At 34.9% G+C, this 18182-nt stretch overlaps 1 protein-coding gene, 1 non-coding gene and 1 pseudogene across 3 annotated transcripts; 1 reads left to right on the forward strand and 2 right to left on the reverse strand.

Moving 5' to 3' along the window:
• Positions 1-2407: 2407 nt before the first annotated feature.
• On the reverse strand, positions 2408-4751 carry LOC107860491 (annotated as a pseudogene).
• A 6827-nt stretch (positions 4752-11578) lies between these two features.
• TRNAQ-UUG lies at positions 11579-11650 on the forward strand. Its single transcript has one exon. It is a non-coding gene; the product is annotated as a tRNA-Gln (tRNA).
• Positions 11651-12590: 940 nt separating this feature from the next.
• Positions 12591-18090, reverse strand: LOC107860493. 2 transcript variants are annotated; one of them, XM_016705870.2, is made up of 5 exons: positions 17717-18090; positions 17469-17627; positions 16154-16389; positions 15317-16040; positions 12591-14849 (listed from the first exon to the last, which is right to left on the reverse strand). In XM_016705870.2, the coding sequence occupies exons 3-5, from the start codon at positions 16385-16387 to the stop codon at positions 12964-12966; spliced, it is 2844 nt and encodes a 947-aa protein (XP_016561356.1). In that variant the 5' UTR covers positions 16388-16389; positions 17469-17627; positions 17717-18090; the 3' UTR covers positions 12591-12963. The 2 variants fall into 2 exon arrangements, with proteins under 2 accessions (XP_016561356.1, XP_016561357.1); XM_016705871.2 differs by having other exon boundaries at positions 17469-18090.
• Positions 18091-18182: the final 92 nt, after the last annotated feature.

The following is an 18182-nucleotide window of genomic DNA, read 5'->3' on the forward strand; positions in this document are numbered from 1 at the left end:
AAATATATAAATATTTATTATATTTAATACATCAAATCAAACACTGTATAAAAATAATATTTGTATAACTAATACCAGTATTACTAATAAACATTACTAATACACCTTATTCAGCATTATTCTTACACCTTGTACCAAACGACCCCCAATAAAATGTACTTGTGGAAAAAATTATTTGTATATATTTTACTTTTTCTTTTAATGAAATGATGTAGTTGAAGCAGGCATATCTTAAATATCTATTTTATTTTTTGATTAAATACTATAATTTTTTATTATGCAATGACTTATAGTAATTAATTAGGGATAATATAATAAAATCATGATTGAAGCAGTTAAAACAAACATGTCATCTACAAGTTTTCTGCTTCGGCAGTTTCATCCACACTTATTAATAATAGAAATAGAACAAAATGATCTTGTTTTGTTCTTCGATTGAGAAGAGATGTCTCGAGCAATTGGAAGTTCTTTGATAAACAAAAAGAAAATTGTTTTTGATTAGTAGGTGGTGGTTTGGGGGTGAAGGTCGAGGAAAATTTTTATTTTGCATGAGATATGCCAACTCATACTTGTACGAGGCATTCTCTTATTGACAAGTGAACTTTAGTGGGTCCTATTTACAAGTAAAAAATTTATGTCTTTTTCTACTACATTTATCTCTTTTTCCATGTTCTTTTATTTTCCAATCACTTTCCAAAATATTTTATTTTTCTATTTTATTGTATGCCTTTTGAAGAGATTTTACGAAATGTGTTTGTGTATCATTTTTGTGACAGAATTTAGAATATTTTTGAATTCAAACGTTTAAAGTTAGAGAATGCTTTTTGAAATTTTGGTTAGCAGACCTAATTATTTGTTTTTTTTTTTTCTTTCAGTTAGTTTTGATTGATTTTTTGTGATCGGTATATGAATTTAAAGTAGATTTTTTTTTTAAAGTTAAGTGAAATTATTCATACTTTGATTTGGATTGATTTTGGTTAAAATCAAAAATTAAAATAAAAAAATAAATCAATTTAGTTAATTTTAATTATTTAAATTAAATTAAAAAATATTTTATACATTATTAGATTGATTGTAGTTTTAATTTGTTTTTTAATTTTTTAGTAAGGATATTTATCTCCTTTTCTTCTACCATTAGCAACGAAATTTCATTAGTTTTTTTGGTTTCCCAAGGTATCCCCATAGCCGGCAGCCGTGAGACTAATCCTTCGTTTCTCGATCAGCGCACTAAGCGGTAGGAAATTGACCAAAGAGTTTGCTCTGTTCACCAGAAGCAGGGATCGAACCGTCGACCTCTTGCTTAAGGGACATAGTGCTGAACCACTATGCCAACTCTAGTGGTTGAAATTTCATTAGTTGCTAACTTGTAATCATGAACAATCTTTTTTTATTATGATGGCTATAATTATTTTGAATTATGATTAATGTCTTAATATCTGTAAACGTTAATTAAGTGAATAGATTTTATAAAAAAGTATAAAGATATCTAAGCAAAAATCTCAAAATATATATTGTGATTCATGTATTTTTTTTTTAAAATGTATAAAAATATAAAAATATATATTGTGATTCATGTATTTTTTTTTTTAAAATGTATATATATATATATATATTGTGATTCATGTATTTTTTTAAAAAATGTATTTAAGTCTAAATTTATTAGTCCATGAGAATAAAATTAAAGTAATAAAATTCTGATGGAACATTATGTAAAATATTTTAAAATAATTTATAAAAATTGATACATTTCCTATTTCATACAAATAATTATAAAATTAGTAAACTCAAAGATTATTATTTTATAAAATATTAATATTAAATCAAATAAAACTAAAAGTATATAAATTTATTTTATTAATTTACTTTTTATTTAGTTTAATTTTAATCAAATTACGAAGAAATTAAAAGCTGAAAGGTGAAACTATAAAATAATTTAAAGAATTATAGTCTGCGTTAGTAACATTGACGAAAGAAGAAAATGAGAAAAAATATTGAAAGAAGGCAGCAAGAAGAAAAGAAGAAAAGAAGAAAAGTGAATGGGAGAATTGATATTATAGTGTGTCCCACAATTCTTGTATGTTCTCTCCTTCTTGATAGTTTAAATTGACAAGTGGATCCCATAATCTGTGTCAAAAAAATAATGGAAACTCGTACAACTAGTGGCTGTCACGTAATAAGTGTATCTCATACAGAGTAAAACTTTTTGATGGTTAGAGTACGAACAAGTTTATAAAATATTTTAAAAAAATTGTGGTGAGGTTTGATTGGGGTGGGGTCGGGTTAAGGTAGGAGGGTGGGGGGAGCGAGACTTGTGGAGTGGGAGTTAAATAATATAAGTAGAGGATAAAATAAGATTATATAATATTAAGTAAGAACATAACTGAAAAAAAAATAAGTAAATCAGTGATACACCAAATTAGTGATTACATATAATGAGGATTTTCATGATTATCAAACTATACAATTAAACCATACCATACATTTTAAGAAATAATCAAAACAAACATTATTCTCTTAATAATTATACATGACATACCATGGAAACCACCATCCAAACATTAAGTTAGACAGTAATCTTTGAAATAACATCAAAAGACATTCCATTCTGTTGAATCCTGTCTTGGAGGTTTGTTGGGCCAAACACAATCGATCCCAGGTGGTAAAACACGTCCCTTTGGAAGATTGTGTCGTTCCTTGAGCAAAATGAGAGCACACTGGACTAGAATGATGGGAGTCTCAGGCCCTATGACTCTTGTAATTATCTCCGTATCAGGCCTTCCTGTTTCCTGGTGATGCAAGACTGCCATCGCTAAACCCGTGTCCGACAAACCACATCTTAAAGGTAGCACTTGCCACTTCATCTTCAGTTGGACTTGTTTTCCTAAATCATCCGAGACTGACCAATGAAGGGAATTTCAATAGCAGCCACCTCCCTAAACCAGTTTTACCAAAGAGATCAATGAACATACCAACTGTAATGAAACAAACAACTCTTAACACAGATTTTGAAGCTATCTTCACACCAAAGTGAGCTGGTTTTATGCTTGACCAAAATGCCTCCCTCCTCTCAACATGTTCGGTGCTTTCATTAACACCCGGTAAACCATTAGGATTTTCAGCCAAACATGAAAGTGTTCTTTGGACTACAATTGCATCTGCTGATGGTAACTTTACAGCCCAAACACCAATTTCCTTTTGGTGGTCCATCAACGGACCATTAGGATGACGAGGACCAGGAATCTAAAGCAAACAGAAAAAAGTTAGAGAGAGAGAGAGAGAATGCAAAAGTTGTCGGATACCCTGAATTCGGGAAGCCAGATACAAATTTATAATCAACACATAAATATTAAGTTATATTTTTTTTCATGCATGTGTCGTGTAAGGCTCTTTTTTGTTGGTAACTATGGTGTCTAGGTGAGCTTGCGATGGGTAACTCTGTCCACCAAAGTGTAGACAGATGGGAAGAAATTACCTAGTGTTTTTGTCTCAGCTGGAATTCGAACTGAGACCTCATGAATCATCGACCACCATATCTTTGGGTGCAACGTGTGTAAGGCTTTCAAGGGGTTCACAGAATCACAGGCTACTCCACACATTGCCTTGAGATTTAGTGCTGGGTACTCATTCTCTAGCATGGTACCACAGTGGCACAGTCAACATTTGACAAGTTCATTCTCCAACTCATAATCCCAGTTGAAGTTCAGATAACCTCAAAATCGGGTTGCACACATGGAAGGGGTCAATTAATACCTGTTGTCCTTACCTACATGAGCTGTCTAATGGCTTTCAAAGAAGCTTCTAATAGTCTTTGGCTATTGCATTTGCATCTACATCCTATAAGTTTTGGGGTTAACTGCTCACATCCAATTCAATCCAACATCATCGTTCATCAGTATCAAAATGAAATTACCTACCAAATGAAACAAGATCTTACCACAGGACGAGGCCTCTTCGGTCTATTCTGCCTTAGCTCTTGTAATTTATCAACACTAGCCTCACCTAGCACAGCTGATTCATACGACGTAAAGTTTGTAACAATTCTTTTATCTGATTCTAAACTAAGGTAGGCCTCAACCGAATTAGGAACAGACGGGGACATCCACTGTCTGGAATTGAACATCAACCCCAATTCAGCAGGAACAGAATCAAACCCACAAGCTTAAACAACCAACGACCTATTTTCCACAGCCTTATCATGGAACTTCACTTCCATCCTCTCCATAAACGCAGGCTCTCCACATATATCCAAGTAATCGAAGCCCGAATCAACACATGCTTAAACAACGGGCTCACCGTAAAGACGAAACGGGCCGACACAGTTGAGAATGATCTTAGTCTGGGACGCGAGGTGACGAAGTGAAGATGGATCACTGATGTCGGCGGTGAGGATGGGAATTTCGGGTGGCGGGTTCGGTCCGGAGGCCCATTGTAGAGCCTGGAAAAGTTTGGAAGCGTTACGGCCAGCTATGGCTAAGTTTCAATGGGGAAGATGGAACGTTGAGGAATTTGAGAGCTTCTCTAATAACGTGTAAAACCTGAAGCGCCTAAGATTATCACGTCGTATGTTGGATTCGGATTGAGGTTCTGAGACATTTTTGTTGGATTTGCTTATCGATTTGGTTAATGAAAGGGAACAGTAGTGTTGATCAGAGAGTTGGACTTCGAAGGTGAAGAGAACAAGGGAACTACAAATGAAAACAACGATTAAATTAAGTGGGAGGTGATAAAAAGTCTTCAAATTATAAATGGTGCTAAGGTAGAAACTTTAAAAATGGTCATAACTTTAATTAATTAAGATCAAAATTTTATTTAAATTATAATTAAATTAATTGGAATGTAAAGTATAATTTTTAAAAAGATTTAAAATTTTTTAAAAATTCATTCAATTTCAAATTTCAAACTTTAGAGTTTCTCTTTGTTTTTTTTTTATCTTTCAATCTTTCATCTTCTTTTTCTTTCTCTCCATTTTCTTCTTCTTATTTTGTTCTCTCTCTATATTTTCCTCTTCTTTTTTTTTTCTTTCTCTTTTCATTTTGTTTTTCTTTTTTTTAATTTTCATGATTTTTTTAAAAAAATTTAAAAGTTTGAAAAGAAATTTTTTGATTTCTTTTAAAAATAAATGAAGAAATAATTTAGCAAATTCAGCAACTATGAGAGTTATTTCATCAACTAGGAGAAGCAACTACGGTAATTGTTGCAACAACAACTATTAGTTGTTGTGTTACAACAATTATTGAAGTTGTTGTAGTTATTATCGAAGTTGCTGCAGCAACTTCAACTATTGCTGAAGCAATTTCGATACTTACTTAATTTCTAGAAAAAGATCTGATTGGGGGAGAAGTTCATGAAAAAAGTGATATTTATGATAAAAATAGAGGTGGTGGTGCTGATGGCGATGCCGAACGAGGAGATCACATTTGTTGTGGTGTTGATAGTGACGATAGTAGAGAAAAAAGAAGAAAAATAGGCGATAATTAGTTATGTAGAGGGAGGAAACAATGGTGAATCTGAAAGAGGTGACAATGGTAGTGATAGTGATAGTGGAGGAAGAGAAGGTGACGACGGCGGGCGGCAACAAAAATAGTGTGGATGAGGAGTGGTGGTGATGGTGTAGGGATCTTTATGTAAATATGGGGTAGGGATCTTTGTATAAATAATAAAACTTGAGGGTTTTAAAATTAGTGTCATTAACATTAATCTTAAAATTATCATCTCTACTCAATATTTAAGACTTGTGTCACTATTTTTTAGTTTTGAAACTTTTTTGTCACCCTTAATTAATTTGCCCAAGTCTTTCATTAAATAAAGATAAGTTGGACCATAATATTATTAAATTAAAAAATAAATTCGCTGAAATAATTGGAAAAGTTGTTCCACAACTGCATTAGTTTGATCAATTTAAACAACTTTGATAGTTATTGAGACAATTTCTATACTTTTTAATTGGAGCGAAAATAATTTTAAAAAAAATGAAAAAAAGATTGTCCCTTCCACTTAATTTTTAAACTAAAAATTACTTAAACCCATAATTTATGTTTCACTTATTACAAAAAAATTCATCTCTCCAAACATATTATAAAAATCTCATTTTTCTCTAAAAGTACATATACATATCTTTCTATGTATATGTCGGCCATGTTATGTATATGAATCGGCCTAGTCATAAATAAAGGTTTTTATGTATATGTAGATCTTGTTATGTGTTAGGATCGAGAACCCGGTTATTGCGGAATTTAGCCAAATAATGTTATAATGACACTAACAAAGACAATAACAAGTTGATAGTAACGGTACTTAAAAAAAAAATAAAGGAGACACAAATTTAACGTGGTTCGGCCAGTGTGACCTACGTTCACGAGCGGAGAGGAACAACTTCACTATATCAACAGGAGTACAATAGAGAGATTACAAAATTAGAGTAGTCACTTTAATTAACCCAAATATCTCAAGAGAAAACCTCACAAGATCACTTCAAAAAAAATGGCTCACACAAAGTATTTTCCAACACCAACTCTCTTAGCTTAATACTCTAATAGGAAGGAAGAATAAATACAAGAGAATGAAAGAGAACTCTTGTAATTTGATGTGTATTATAATTGAGAAAGAAGACCTCTATTTATAGAGATGAAAATGGAGACAAGTAGCAACTTTGTTTGAACAAGAAGCAACTTGTTTGAACAAGTAGCAACTTGTTTGAACAAGTAACAATCTTATTTGACAAGTCCAAAAAATAACCTTCCACAAGTATTTGGTAGAAACTTACTTTGACAAAGCAAGAGTGAATCAAACAAAGGCCACATTACAAATCTCCACCTTGGCCTGAGTTTGGTTAATATAGTAAATTTGCTTCCTCTCCGCAAAAGTCCGTGTGGGTAAAATCATTCTTCACAAACGGCAATCAAGTTCAAGCAAAGCTTGAACTTACTGACCGGAAGAGACTTTGTGAACATGTCTGCAGGATTGTCTCTAGTGTTGATCTTCTGAATAGAGACCTTTCCTTCAATAATAGATTCCCGAATAAAATGACACTTGATGTGAATATGCTTCGTCCTCTCATGATACATTTGATATTTAGTCAAGTGGATTGCACTTTGACTATCATAGAAAATAATAATATCACCTTGGTGTGGACTGAGTTCAGCAAATAGACCCTTCAACCATAAGGCTTCTTTGATAGCCTTGGTCACTGCCATATATTCTACTTCAGTAGTAGATAAAGCTACTACGTGTTGTAATGTAGCTTTCCAACTGATAGCACAACCACCAATGCAAAACATGTAGCAGTCAGTGATCTTCTTTTATCAAGATCACCTGCATAATTTGAGTCTACAAAGCCAACTAAAGTGTTAGTATTTCTACCAAATTCCAAACATGCGTTTGAGGTACCACGCAAGTATCTGAGAATCCATTTCACTGCTTGCCAATGTGCTTTTCCAGGATAAGTCATATATCGACTTACCACACTTACTGCATGTGAAATATCCGGACGAGTACACACCATTACGTACATAATATTGTCAACTGCACTAGAATACGGTACCTGTGCCATATAACTTTCTTCTTCCTCTGACTGCGGTACTTAGGCAGCTGATAACTTAAAATGAGCAGCAAGAGGAGTACTTACTGGTTTAGCTTCTTTCATGCCAAACCTCTCCAAAACCTTCTCCAAGTACTTCTTCTGGGTCAAAAATAGCCTGCGGGCTTCTCGATCTCTTCTGATCTCCATGCTAAGGATTTTCTTAGCTGCTCCCAAATCTTTCATTTCAAATTCACTTTTCAGCTGACTTTACAAATTGTGAATTTCTGTCAAATCCTTAGCAGCAATAAGCATGTCATCAACATATAATAGTAAGTAAATGAATGAACCATTATTTAACTTTCGAAAGGAAACACAACTATCATACATGTTTCTTGAATATCCATGACCCAACATAAAGGAATCAAACCTCTTGTACCACTGTTTTTGGAGATTGTTTTAATCCGTACAAGGATTTCTTTAACAAGTAAACATGATCTTCCTTCCCTTCAATTTTAAATCCTTCAGGTTGATGCATATGTATTTGTTACTCAAGTTCGCCATGTAAGAAAGCTGTCTTAATATCAAGCTGTTCTAATTCCAAATCATGCATGGCAGCTAAGGCAAGCAAGACACGAATAGAGCTATGCTTAACAACAGGTGATAAAATATCATTAAAACCAACTCCTTGTACCTGACTTTAGCCCTTTGCAACTAATCGTGCCTTATACCTTGCATCTTCAACCCCTGAAATTCCATCTTTTTTCTTGAAGACCCATTTGCAACCAATGATTCTACTTCCTGACGGCGGCTTCACAATAGACCAAGTACCATTTTTATGAAGAGATTCAATTTCTTCATTCATTGCAATCAGCCACTTGGCTGAATCAACACCAGAAACTACTTCTGAATAATTTGATGGTTCTCCGATTTCTTTAGTTTCCTGTGCAACTTAAAAAGCAAATACAACATAATCTCCATACCTTTCTAGTCTGAGAATTTGTCTTCTTGGTCTATGTGTTGCTATGGAATACTCATTTGGTTCAACTTTAGAAGTCATAACTTCTGGCTCAACTTCTGAATTTTCAACTGTATTTTGTTCCACAGTTGATGATGAGCTTGGCTCAGAAGGTATGCCAAGCTCAACCTCCACCTGTTCATACACATCATGCTCTTTGTTCTTGGTACAAGAGTTAGAAGACTCTTTTCTAGAATGTAACATGGAGGATTCATCAAAAGTTACTTATCTGCTAATTATAAATTTTGGTGACTTGGGATCAGGGCACCAAAGTCTGTATCCTTTCGCCCCAGATACATAACCAAAGAAAATATATTTTTTAGCCCTTGGCTCTAATTTTCCATTATTTGCATGCATGTAAGTAGGACAACCAAAAACTTTTAAGTTAGAATAATTAGCAGGTGTACCTGATCATATTTCCTCCGGAGTCTTGAAGTTCAAAGGTGCAGAAGGAGCACGATTGATAATATAACAAGCTGTAGAGATAGCCTCAGCCCAAAATTTGTTGAACTCGTCATTACAAAATTCCAAGCCATTATCTGTTCTAAGCCACTTGACCTGTTTTCCTATTTGCTTTTCAATCAAAACTTTTCATTATTTGAAAGTTAAGAAAACATCACTTTTGTTTTTCAGAAAATAAACCCAAACCTTCCTTGAATAATCATCAATGAAAGTTAACATATACCTGGCAACACCTTTTGATGGGGTACGGGAAGGACCTCAAAGATCTGAATAAATGTAGTCCAAAGTACCTTTTGTTCGATGAACTGCTGGAGATTTGAAGTTGAGTTTTTTCTGCTTTCCAAACACACAGTGTTTGCAGAACTCTATTTTTTCCAATACTTTGTCTACACAGTAGACCTCTTTTGCTGAGGATGGAAAAACCCTTTTCACTCATATGACCCAATCGCATATGCCACAATTTGGTGATGTTAGGATCAAGTTGATTTGAAGTGAAAACTGCAGCAGCACCTGTAACAGTGGATCCCAATAAATTGTACAACGTACCTGATCTGTGTACTTTCATGATCACAAGAGCTCTTGAAGATACTTTCAAAACTCCACCTTCACTTGTGTATTTACACCCAAGAGATTCTAGAGTGCCTAATGAAATGAGATTTTTCTTCAAGTCGGGAACATATCTAACATCCGTGAGAGTTCTCACCACACCATCAGGCATTCTAATTCGGACTGTACCTTTACCAAAAATCTTGCAGGGAGTATTGTTGCCCATCAAGACAACTCCACCTCCAACAGATTCGAATGTGTTAAACAAATCTCTATTGGGACACATATGATAAGAACAACCCGAATCCAAAATCCACTCATCGTTAGATTTAAAACTATTATTAGTTGCTATGAATATTATTCCTTCAGACTCATTAGTAGCCACACTTGCTTCGGTGGAGTCAGCATTTTGATGCTCATTTTTGTTTTCTTTACGCTTTTCTTTGTTTTTCAACTTATAGCATTCAAAAATGAGATGACCTTTTTTATGACAGTATTTGCACACAACATTTCTAGGTTTAGACTTTGACCTTGATTGAGACCTCTCATTATTTGATTCTTTAGATTGAGACCTCTCATTATTTGATTCTTTCTTATTAGATCTACCTCTTACAAATAATCCTTCCCCATGGGCTGCGCTACTTTCCCCAGTAATATCTCTATCTATTTGTTCCTTTTTATTTAAGATAGATTTGATTTCTCCGTAAGAGATATTATCCTTTCCATAAAGCATAGTATCTCTAATATGCTTAAATAATTGAGGTAAGGAAATAAGTAATAAGACGGCTTGGTCTTCATCATTAACTTCAACGTCTATATTGCTTAAATCCATAAGAATAGAATCAAAATCATCAAGATGTGAGAGTATAGAGGTACCTTCTACCATACGAAATGTGTAAAGCTTTTGCTTCAGGTAAAGTTGATTTTCCACTGTCCTCTTCATATACAAGGCTTTTAGTTTTTCCCATGTGCCTTTCGCTGTGGTTTCTACATATTTCACGTAAAACCTCATTTGAGAGATTTAGAATAATACCTGATTTTGCCTTTTTGTCTATGACAACAAATTCTTCGTCCGTCATTTTTTCGGCTTCTTCTCATTTCCTTCTAGTGTCATATCTAAGCCATCCTGAATTAAGATAGCTTCCATCTTTAATTGCCACATCCCGAAGTTTGCACTTCGATCAAATTTCTCAACGTAAGTCTTTGTTATAGTCATTTTGGCTACTGAAAAATAACCTGGTTAGATTCAGCTCTGATACCAATTTGTTAGGATCGAGAACCCGGTTATTGCAGAATTTAGCCAAATAATGTTATGATGACAATAACAAAGACAATAACAAGTTGATAGTAACAGTACTTAAAGAAAAAATAAATGAGACACAAATTTAATGTGGTTCGATCAGTGTGGCCTACGTCCACGAGGGGAGAGGAACAACTTCATTATATCAACAAGAGTACAATAGAGAGATTACAAAATTAGAGTAGTCACTCTAATTAACCCAAATATCCTAAGGGAAAACCTCACAAGATCACTCCAAAAGAAATGACTCACACAAAGTATTTCCCAACACCAACTCTCTTCTTAACTTAATACTCTAATAGGAAGGAAGAATAAATACAAGAGAATGAAAGAGAACTCTTGTAATTTGATGTGTATTACGATTGAGAAAGAAGGTCTCTCTATATAGAGATGAAAATGGAAACAAGTAGTAACTTTGTTTGAACAAGAAGCAACTTGTTTGAACAAGTAGCAATCTTGTTTGACAAATCCAAAAAATAATCTTCCACAAGTATTTGGTAGGAACTTCCTTTGACAAAGTAAGAGTGAATCAAACAAGGGTCACATTACATTATGTATATGAATCGGGAGAGAGTAAAGTAATTAAGGAAGTTACTTATACTTTTTTTAAACTTGAAGCCCACCTAATTGAGTAGTTTGTCCATTTTATGTCGTAACTGCGAGATTCCGTGATTCTGTCTCCTGTATATCCGAAACATTTATTATTATATAAAATGTCTTGCACGCAAACAAATGCGGTTCTATGGTGTAGTGGTTAGCACTCTGGACTTTGAATCCAGCGACCTGGGTTCGACTCCCGGTAGGACCTATTTTTTTCTCATTTTTGTATTCTTTTTGTTCAGCAAGGGTCTATCGGAAACAGTCCCTATATTTCAGTTCTGAGATAGTAGTAATGGACAGCATATGTTATTAATATTGTTGCTATATTTTCTTTTCTTTTCATTTTTTGAATTCTTTCACAATTACAAATACGACATGGACCTGTTTTTTTTCTCATTTTTGTATTCTTTTTGTTCAGTAAGGGTCTATTGGAAACAGTCCCTATATTTCAGTTCTGAGATAGTAGTAATGGACAACATATGTTATTAATATTGTTGTTATATTTTCTTTTCTTTTCATTTTTTGAATTCTTTTTCACAATTACGAATACGACATGTGAGAAATATGGTAAAAAGGAATATTTGGTCCTGAATTATAAGCCTTCTAATAGGAAAGTATGACAGTCTAGCATCAGCGTAAAAGGTTAGAAGATAGTAGAGTATTATCTTTCCCACGCCTAGTTCTTCCCCCGGACCTGTAGTGGAGCTTGTCCCCTGCCCTAGGCCTATTGAGATTGAGTTTCCTTCACCAATAATTTTATTAGGCAGGGCCTATTGAGATTGAGTTTTCTTCACCAATAATTTTATTATTAATTTCCTACTATCTTTTCTTAAAAAAGATCTTACTATTACTTCTTGTTTTCTTAGCTTCGGTTATTATATTTTTGTTGCTGTAGTTGTTCTCTTTTCTATTGTTTTAAACATAACTATTGTATTTCATTTACATATGTTTTACTTAAGCCGAGAAATTATCAAAAAGAGTCTCTGCTCAGTAAGGCTGCAGGCTGCGCTCACACCACCCTCCACTGACGCCATGGATATGTTATTCTTGTTTCTAATTAATAAGATATTCGTCTTCTAAACCTCATTTGACATATCAAACACTTGCATTTTACGAAAAGAAAAGCAAGAAAGGAGGTCTCTCCAATATGCAGCAACAATTTCAGTTCCAATTAGATTGATCTCTATTAGGGGGGAAATGAAGTAGCATTATTAATACACTCCTACAATAGAGTAATGTGAAATTTATGTTTTATACTACACAGAAATGTACAAAATAAGCTCTAATGGTCATGAGATCCTTTAAGAGAAGTTGCAAGAACTTCGGTGCTCATTCTAAACTAGCTTGTCCATGCTCTTAAAACTGTTAAACCCCGAGGTTTCTCCACCCAGCATATTTTTGATAAATGAGAAATCCCTGAGAGCCAGCTATCACGCGGTTCAGAACTTAATGGATAATAGATCCGACCAAGATTTTGTCTGCAGCAAGGTTCAAACTCGTGATGTGAGCCTAACCTACATATCAACATTGGTTCAGAGGAAGAGCGAGACTATGGTTGAGATATCTCTGCCTTGGCAAGCGCCTCGTTCTCTTTCCCCACCCCGTTAGACTTTTTTCCTCGAGCCCCGAATCAGTAGAACAAGGCTGGATTACTGGGGGCGTGCAATCTGCAAGAATTGTTGGAGAGGGATCAGCAATTGCTAATCGCCGCCTTCCCCTGCCACTCTTGCCGGTTTTCCTGTGTGATAAGCTAAACTGCCAAGAAGATCCACTAGCTTTAAACAGCTCTTCAAAGGCCAGAATATCCTTCTTCACCTCATACCTCGACAAGGAAATAATACCAGGAAGAACATCCCTCTGGAAATCTCTCCGTTGCCTGCCCCTTCTTGCTTGCCCCCTTCGAGGCCCTTTTGGTAAGGTAGTGGCCACCGTTTCTTCGTCTTTATGGCTCTCCATTGTTGGCATTTTGTAGGAATACTCTTCTTCCTTCATATCTTCCAGCGTGAGTGTCATGAACTCAAAGTAATCAAAGCAATCGGGAATGGATTCCTCATCAAACTCGGACATTGTACCTGAGTTGATTTTTCTAGCAATGCTTTCTTGGTCACTACTGTGAGAGGAGGCAAACTCAGCAAACCAGTTGAGGCTGTCACTAGGTTCAGTTTGCAACACATGATTCATTTCTCTGTTTACACCAGACATTGAGATGGAAATTATAGACTCTGCAGCAATCCTCATGGCTTCTTCATTCGATTTATTAGATTCTTCTAATGTATGTTTAGAATTCACACATTCTTCTTCGGATTCAAGAACTGCGGGAGCCTCTAAATCTATCTCAGTGGTTGCAATCCTCACCACAGCCTGAAGAAGAGGAGGTGCTGATGGTGCCTCTTCTTCATCAAAAGACAAGTTCAAATCAATCTGATACCTTAAACCAGAAACATGACCATTTAGTCCTTTTTCTTGAACAAAATCCTTAGCTTCCACCTGCTTTCTAGAAAGAGTCTCATATCCAGAAGTGTTTGCGGCAGTAACAGAGTCAACATCTGGAAAAGTGGCCTTGGAGAGAGCATGTGCTGCATGCGAGTCCTTAGAGGGACTGAAAATTGGAACACCGAAAATTGTCCTAATTTTAGTGTTGTCTGTAACTTCAGTCTTCTGGCACTCAGAATCATTGGTGGATCTCGATGACATGGTTTCCCGTCTCGGATATATAAATTGGGAGGAGCTGACTGATGTATCTTCTCTTCTGAAAAACTGCTGAGAATAATTCTGCAAGGAGTCCAGATTTAAGTGATAACAACTTTCCGTCCCTTTAGTCTGCTCTACACTTTCCTGTGATTTCACCCTTAACCAAGGCAATGTCTCCCTGGAGTTTTCCTGCTTCCTTTGACAATCTCCAGATACATGCGTTTTGCCAGCTGCTTCAGTTTGAGAAACACAGGAAGTTTCTCTGGCATTCTTAAATCCAGCAGAATTACAATCCAAGTCATTCACACGTTCACAAGTTTTTGTCCAATCTTGTTTAGCATTTAGCTGAGATCTTTTACAAAGAACATTTTGGTATGGAAGCACATTCTTTGAACTTGAATGTGATCTGACATCACTTCCCATATGCATATTGCCTCGATTAGCCTCAAGGTCTCGCAGAAGTTCAGTATAACTCTGAGAAAGTGGTTTAGACTTATGAGTGGAAGTTTGCATGATGGAAAAGCTAGCCGATTGTATTTGATTTTCTTCATGAATTTCAACCCCAAAGATAGTCCTTTTCTTCTGGTGTTCATTCTTGATGTTCTTAAAGAGAGTGTGCTTGAAAGGTTCATGACCTTGTGATGACTGAAAGGCTTTAGGTAAATTTTCGGCTGTTTCAAGTCTTCCAGAAGATCTGTTATCTGGTTGCTTTTGCTCTGTAACAAGAAGATCGAAATCAAAACAGAAAGTAGTAGCAAGATATTAATATAAAATACGAATGCAGTAAATCAAATAAAGAGGTGTCACTCAACAAGAGGTCTTTCTGTGACTATGACGGTATCCCTTTCTGCTCCTACTTTTTTTAGTTCATCTAAACATTCATACTGCAACTCATCGAACAAATAGCTCAGCAAGAAAAAGTCTCAACAAGAATTAAATTTGTAGACCGGAAAGGTAGCAGACACATAGTAAGTCTTTCTTTTATATCCCTATATAGAAAGGACACAACATATGAAAATCCACTATTTGTCCAGAAAGTTACTTTGGAAGTATCATCAGATACTAGCTAAAAAATCTTCTTTAGCGGTTTATCCTCCTTTCAAATGAAACATATGAAAAGTTATTGTCTACTAACACAGTTGAAAGGTGAAAAGACGGGTTTACATCAAGAAAACAATCTTACCAGCATTTAACTTAAACATTAACTGCTCTTCTCCCTTCCTGCAAGGCCGGTGGTTGAGGCAAATTCCACCAATCCTTTCCTTGAGTGGCGTTGCAGAGAACTTCGCCCCGTCATAGCTGTCACCCTCAAGGAAAGCAACGCTGCTTATATTCATATCCGGCACCAAAGGAGGATCTTCTTCAAGTGGTAGAGGTTTATTTAAGTCAGCCAGTTCATCAGTCCTTTTTGAGGATTTAGCTCTGTCGAAATCAGCATCAGAACGGAATTCTAAAGCACTGGCGATAGGTGCCTTTGCATCTCTACTTTGGGGGATCTGATAAATTCTCTCAGCAGGGTTCCCTTGAACGTCCGGTGATTCCCATTGTTTCGTAGTAGAGTGTTTTTCTTTGTTATTCGTGCACTCATTAACTACATATCTAGAGCCGAACATTTTTCTCTGGAACAAACTGCTACCAGGCTGGTGAGATTCACATTCTTTTGAACTTTTTGTGACATGGGGGGAGAAATTAATGGACCTGCCATCGGTCTCTATAAAATCAAAGGACGATTGGTTCTTAGAAGCACCTTTAATTGATAGCTGGCCAGCTATAGAATCCAATGAAGGAAAATGAGATAATGAGGGACTTGACTGTAATATCTTTGTTCGACTGTCACGCATTTCTTTGCTTTGATGTTCATTCATTAAATCTCTTTGTCTTCTGTATATCCGGTGAAGTTCTTGGAGCTGCACAGGTAAACCACATCAAAATCACAAAATGTTAAAAATACGATCTCTTTATTCAGTCCTTCATATAAATGAAACAACTCGAGTGAGAAAACGATTACAAGTCACCATACCTGATGCCTAAAAACTGTTTCATGCTTCAAAATAGTCTGCCTCATTTTTTCTTTGTCACATTCAAAATATCCATCAATTGGTTGCGGGGACAAAACTGAATCAGTGCACTGACTTCTTTTCCTCGACTTATTTTCATGATTTGGGAGCCATGGGATGTTAGTTCCATTGTTATTTAGATCACTCGTGGAGCAAAATCCCGGCAAATATGCCTTACATTGTACTTTAGTGCCCATTCCTGCAATCATACAAGGGTGGAAAAATGATTAGGCTAGCAAAACAATCAAACACAAAGGAAAATCTAGTCGATTGATACATCTTCAGATCACGAAAAATGCCTCCATTATACTTCTTTTGTTACTTTTCGAGCCTCAAGCATAGTTGTTTTCTTTTAATAGAACAAGTGCAAATATACAGAATTAGAGAGCTAATGCATTCATTTGTAACTGCTATCTCTTTGCACACCAGAAAGAACGTTTGCGGACATACAATCATACAGGAGGCCAAGTGAGAAATACCTCAGGCACGATTCACACTGTCAAATTGCCAGTGAGGTCCAACATTTACAGAAATTATTACCAAGATCAAAGTTTTATCTCCAAAGTAAGACATGCCTATAAAAGCTCTCTAAGAATGGAGATGAAAGAAACATATCAGCACCTGCTTTCATTTGACTGCTTGGCAAGTATATCATGGCTCGAACATTATGTTCAAAAATATTAAATGTCACTTTAGTATATTCTATATATCTTTAATTTAAAACCACAAGATTTAAACTCCGTGTCAAGTCAAAATCAAGTAAACAAATTGAAACAGTAGCAGTATCAGTCTGTGCATTATCTGAAACTCCGTGTCAAGTCAAAATCAAGTAAACAAATTGAAACAGTGGGAGTATCAGTATGTGCATTATCTGTGATTATTTCTGGCTATTCTATCAACTGCAGGTTGAGATGGCCTACAAGGTAACTATCTACAGTGATAATTTTGTAACCTAATAAGTACAGTAAATAACAATTAAATAACTCAAGTCAATATTTTGGAAATGAAGGCAATGCAATCTATGACCAATCTTGAGGATTGGTCAAACAAATTAATTCCATAAGAATTCCTATTTTCAATTTTACCCACAAAAGGTATGATGTATCAGTAAAAAAACTTCTGGTCCAATTTTCCAATTCTCTCATACTTTCTTCCTTTCAAGCAATCAAAACATTTAAGATCAAATCCAACATGAAAACTCAAAAATAAAAACAGAAACAAAAACTTAAAAAACAAGTAAACAACATATAAGAAAGTAACGAGAAACTTGTAAATTACCTCAAAAAAACTCTGCTAATTCCTCCTCTTCACTACTTGAAAATTTTGAGTCTCAGAATCCTTTTAAGAATTCTTTGTTCAGCTGAAATTCCCTTTTAATAAATTTCCACAAATCCAAAACCAAAAAAGCAACAACCTTTGTGTTGTCACTAAAGAAACCTTAAGACAAAAAACATCACATCCATAAATCAAGAATTCAGTTAAGAACACCATATAATACTTTAAAAAAAAAAAAAAAAAAAAAGTACCCTTCTGCTGGTCCAGTGTGATCAAATCAAAAGAAGCTACATGTTAGAGAGATCCCATGTAAGATTAAGATCTCTTTCTCTTTCTACATAGAAAAAAATGAAGTCTTTGGAAAAAGCAATGACTTCAAAAATGTCAACATGTGGTCTCTTTGTTATTCTCATACTATGTTTTTTTTTTCTCTCTTTTTCACTTTTCAATCATTTCTTTACCCAATTGGCTATCTATTTTTGATAGTTATATGAGTAACAACAAAGTATCTAAATGAATAAAATATTTGACAGATTTTTATTTTTTTTTCTGGGCTTTTGAGGAAGTGAAAGACATAGGTATTTGTAGCACATTTTCTAGATTCTCTGTGACCCTCCTCTCTTGTTGGGTGCCACATAATTTAATTTATATTTCTTTCTTGACAACTACTTCAGATAATTTTGTATCATTATTTTATTATTCTCACAATATTTTGAT

The sequence above is a fragment of the Capsicum annuum genome, chromosome 2, assembly GCF_002878395.1.
Source record: "Capsicum annuum cultivar UCD-10X-F1 chromosome 2, UCD10Xv1.1, whole genome shotgun sequence".
Classification (NCBI taxonomy): Eukaryota; Viridiplantae; Streptophyta; class Magnoliopsida; order Solanales; family Solanaceae; genus Capsicum; species Capsicum annuum.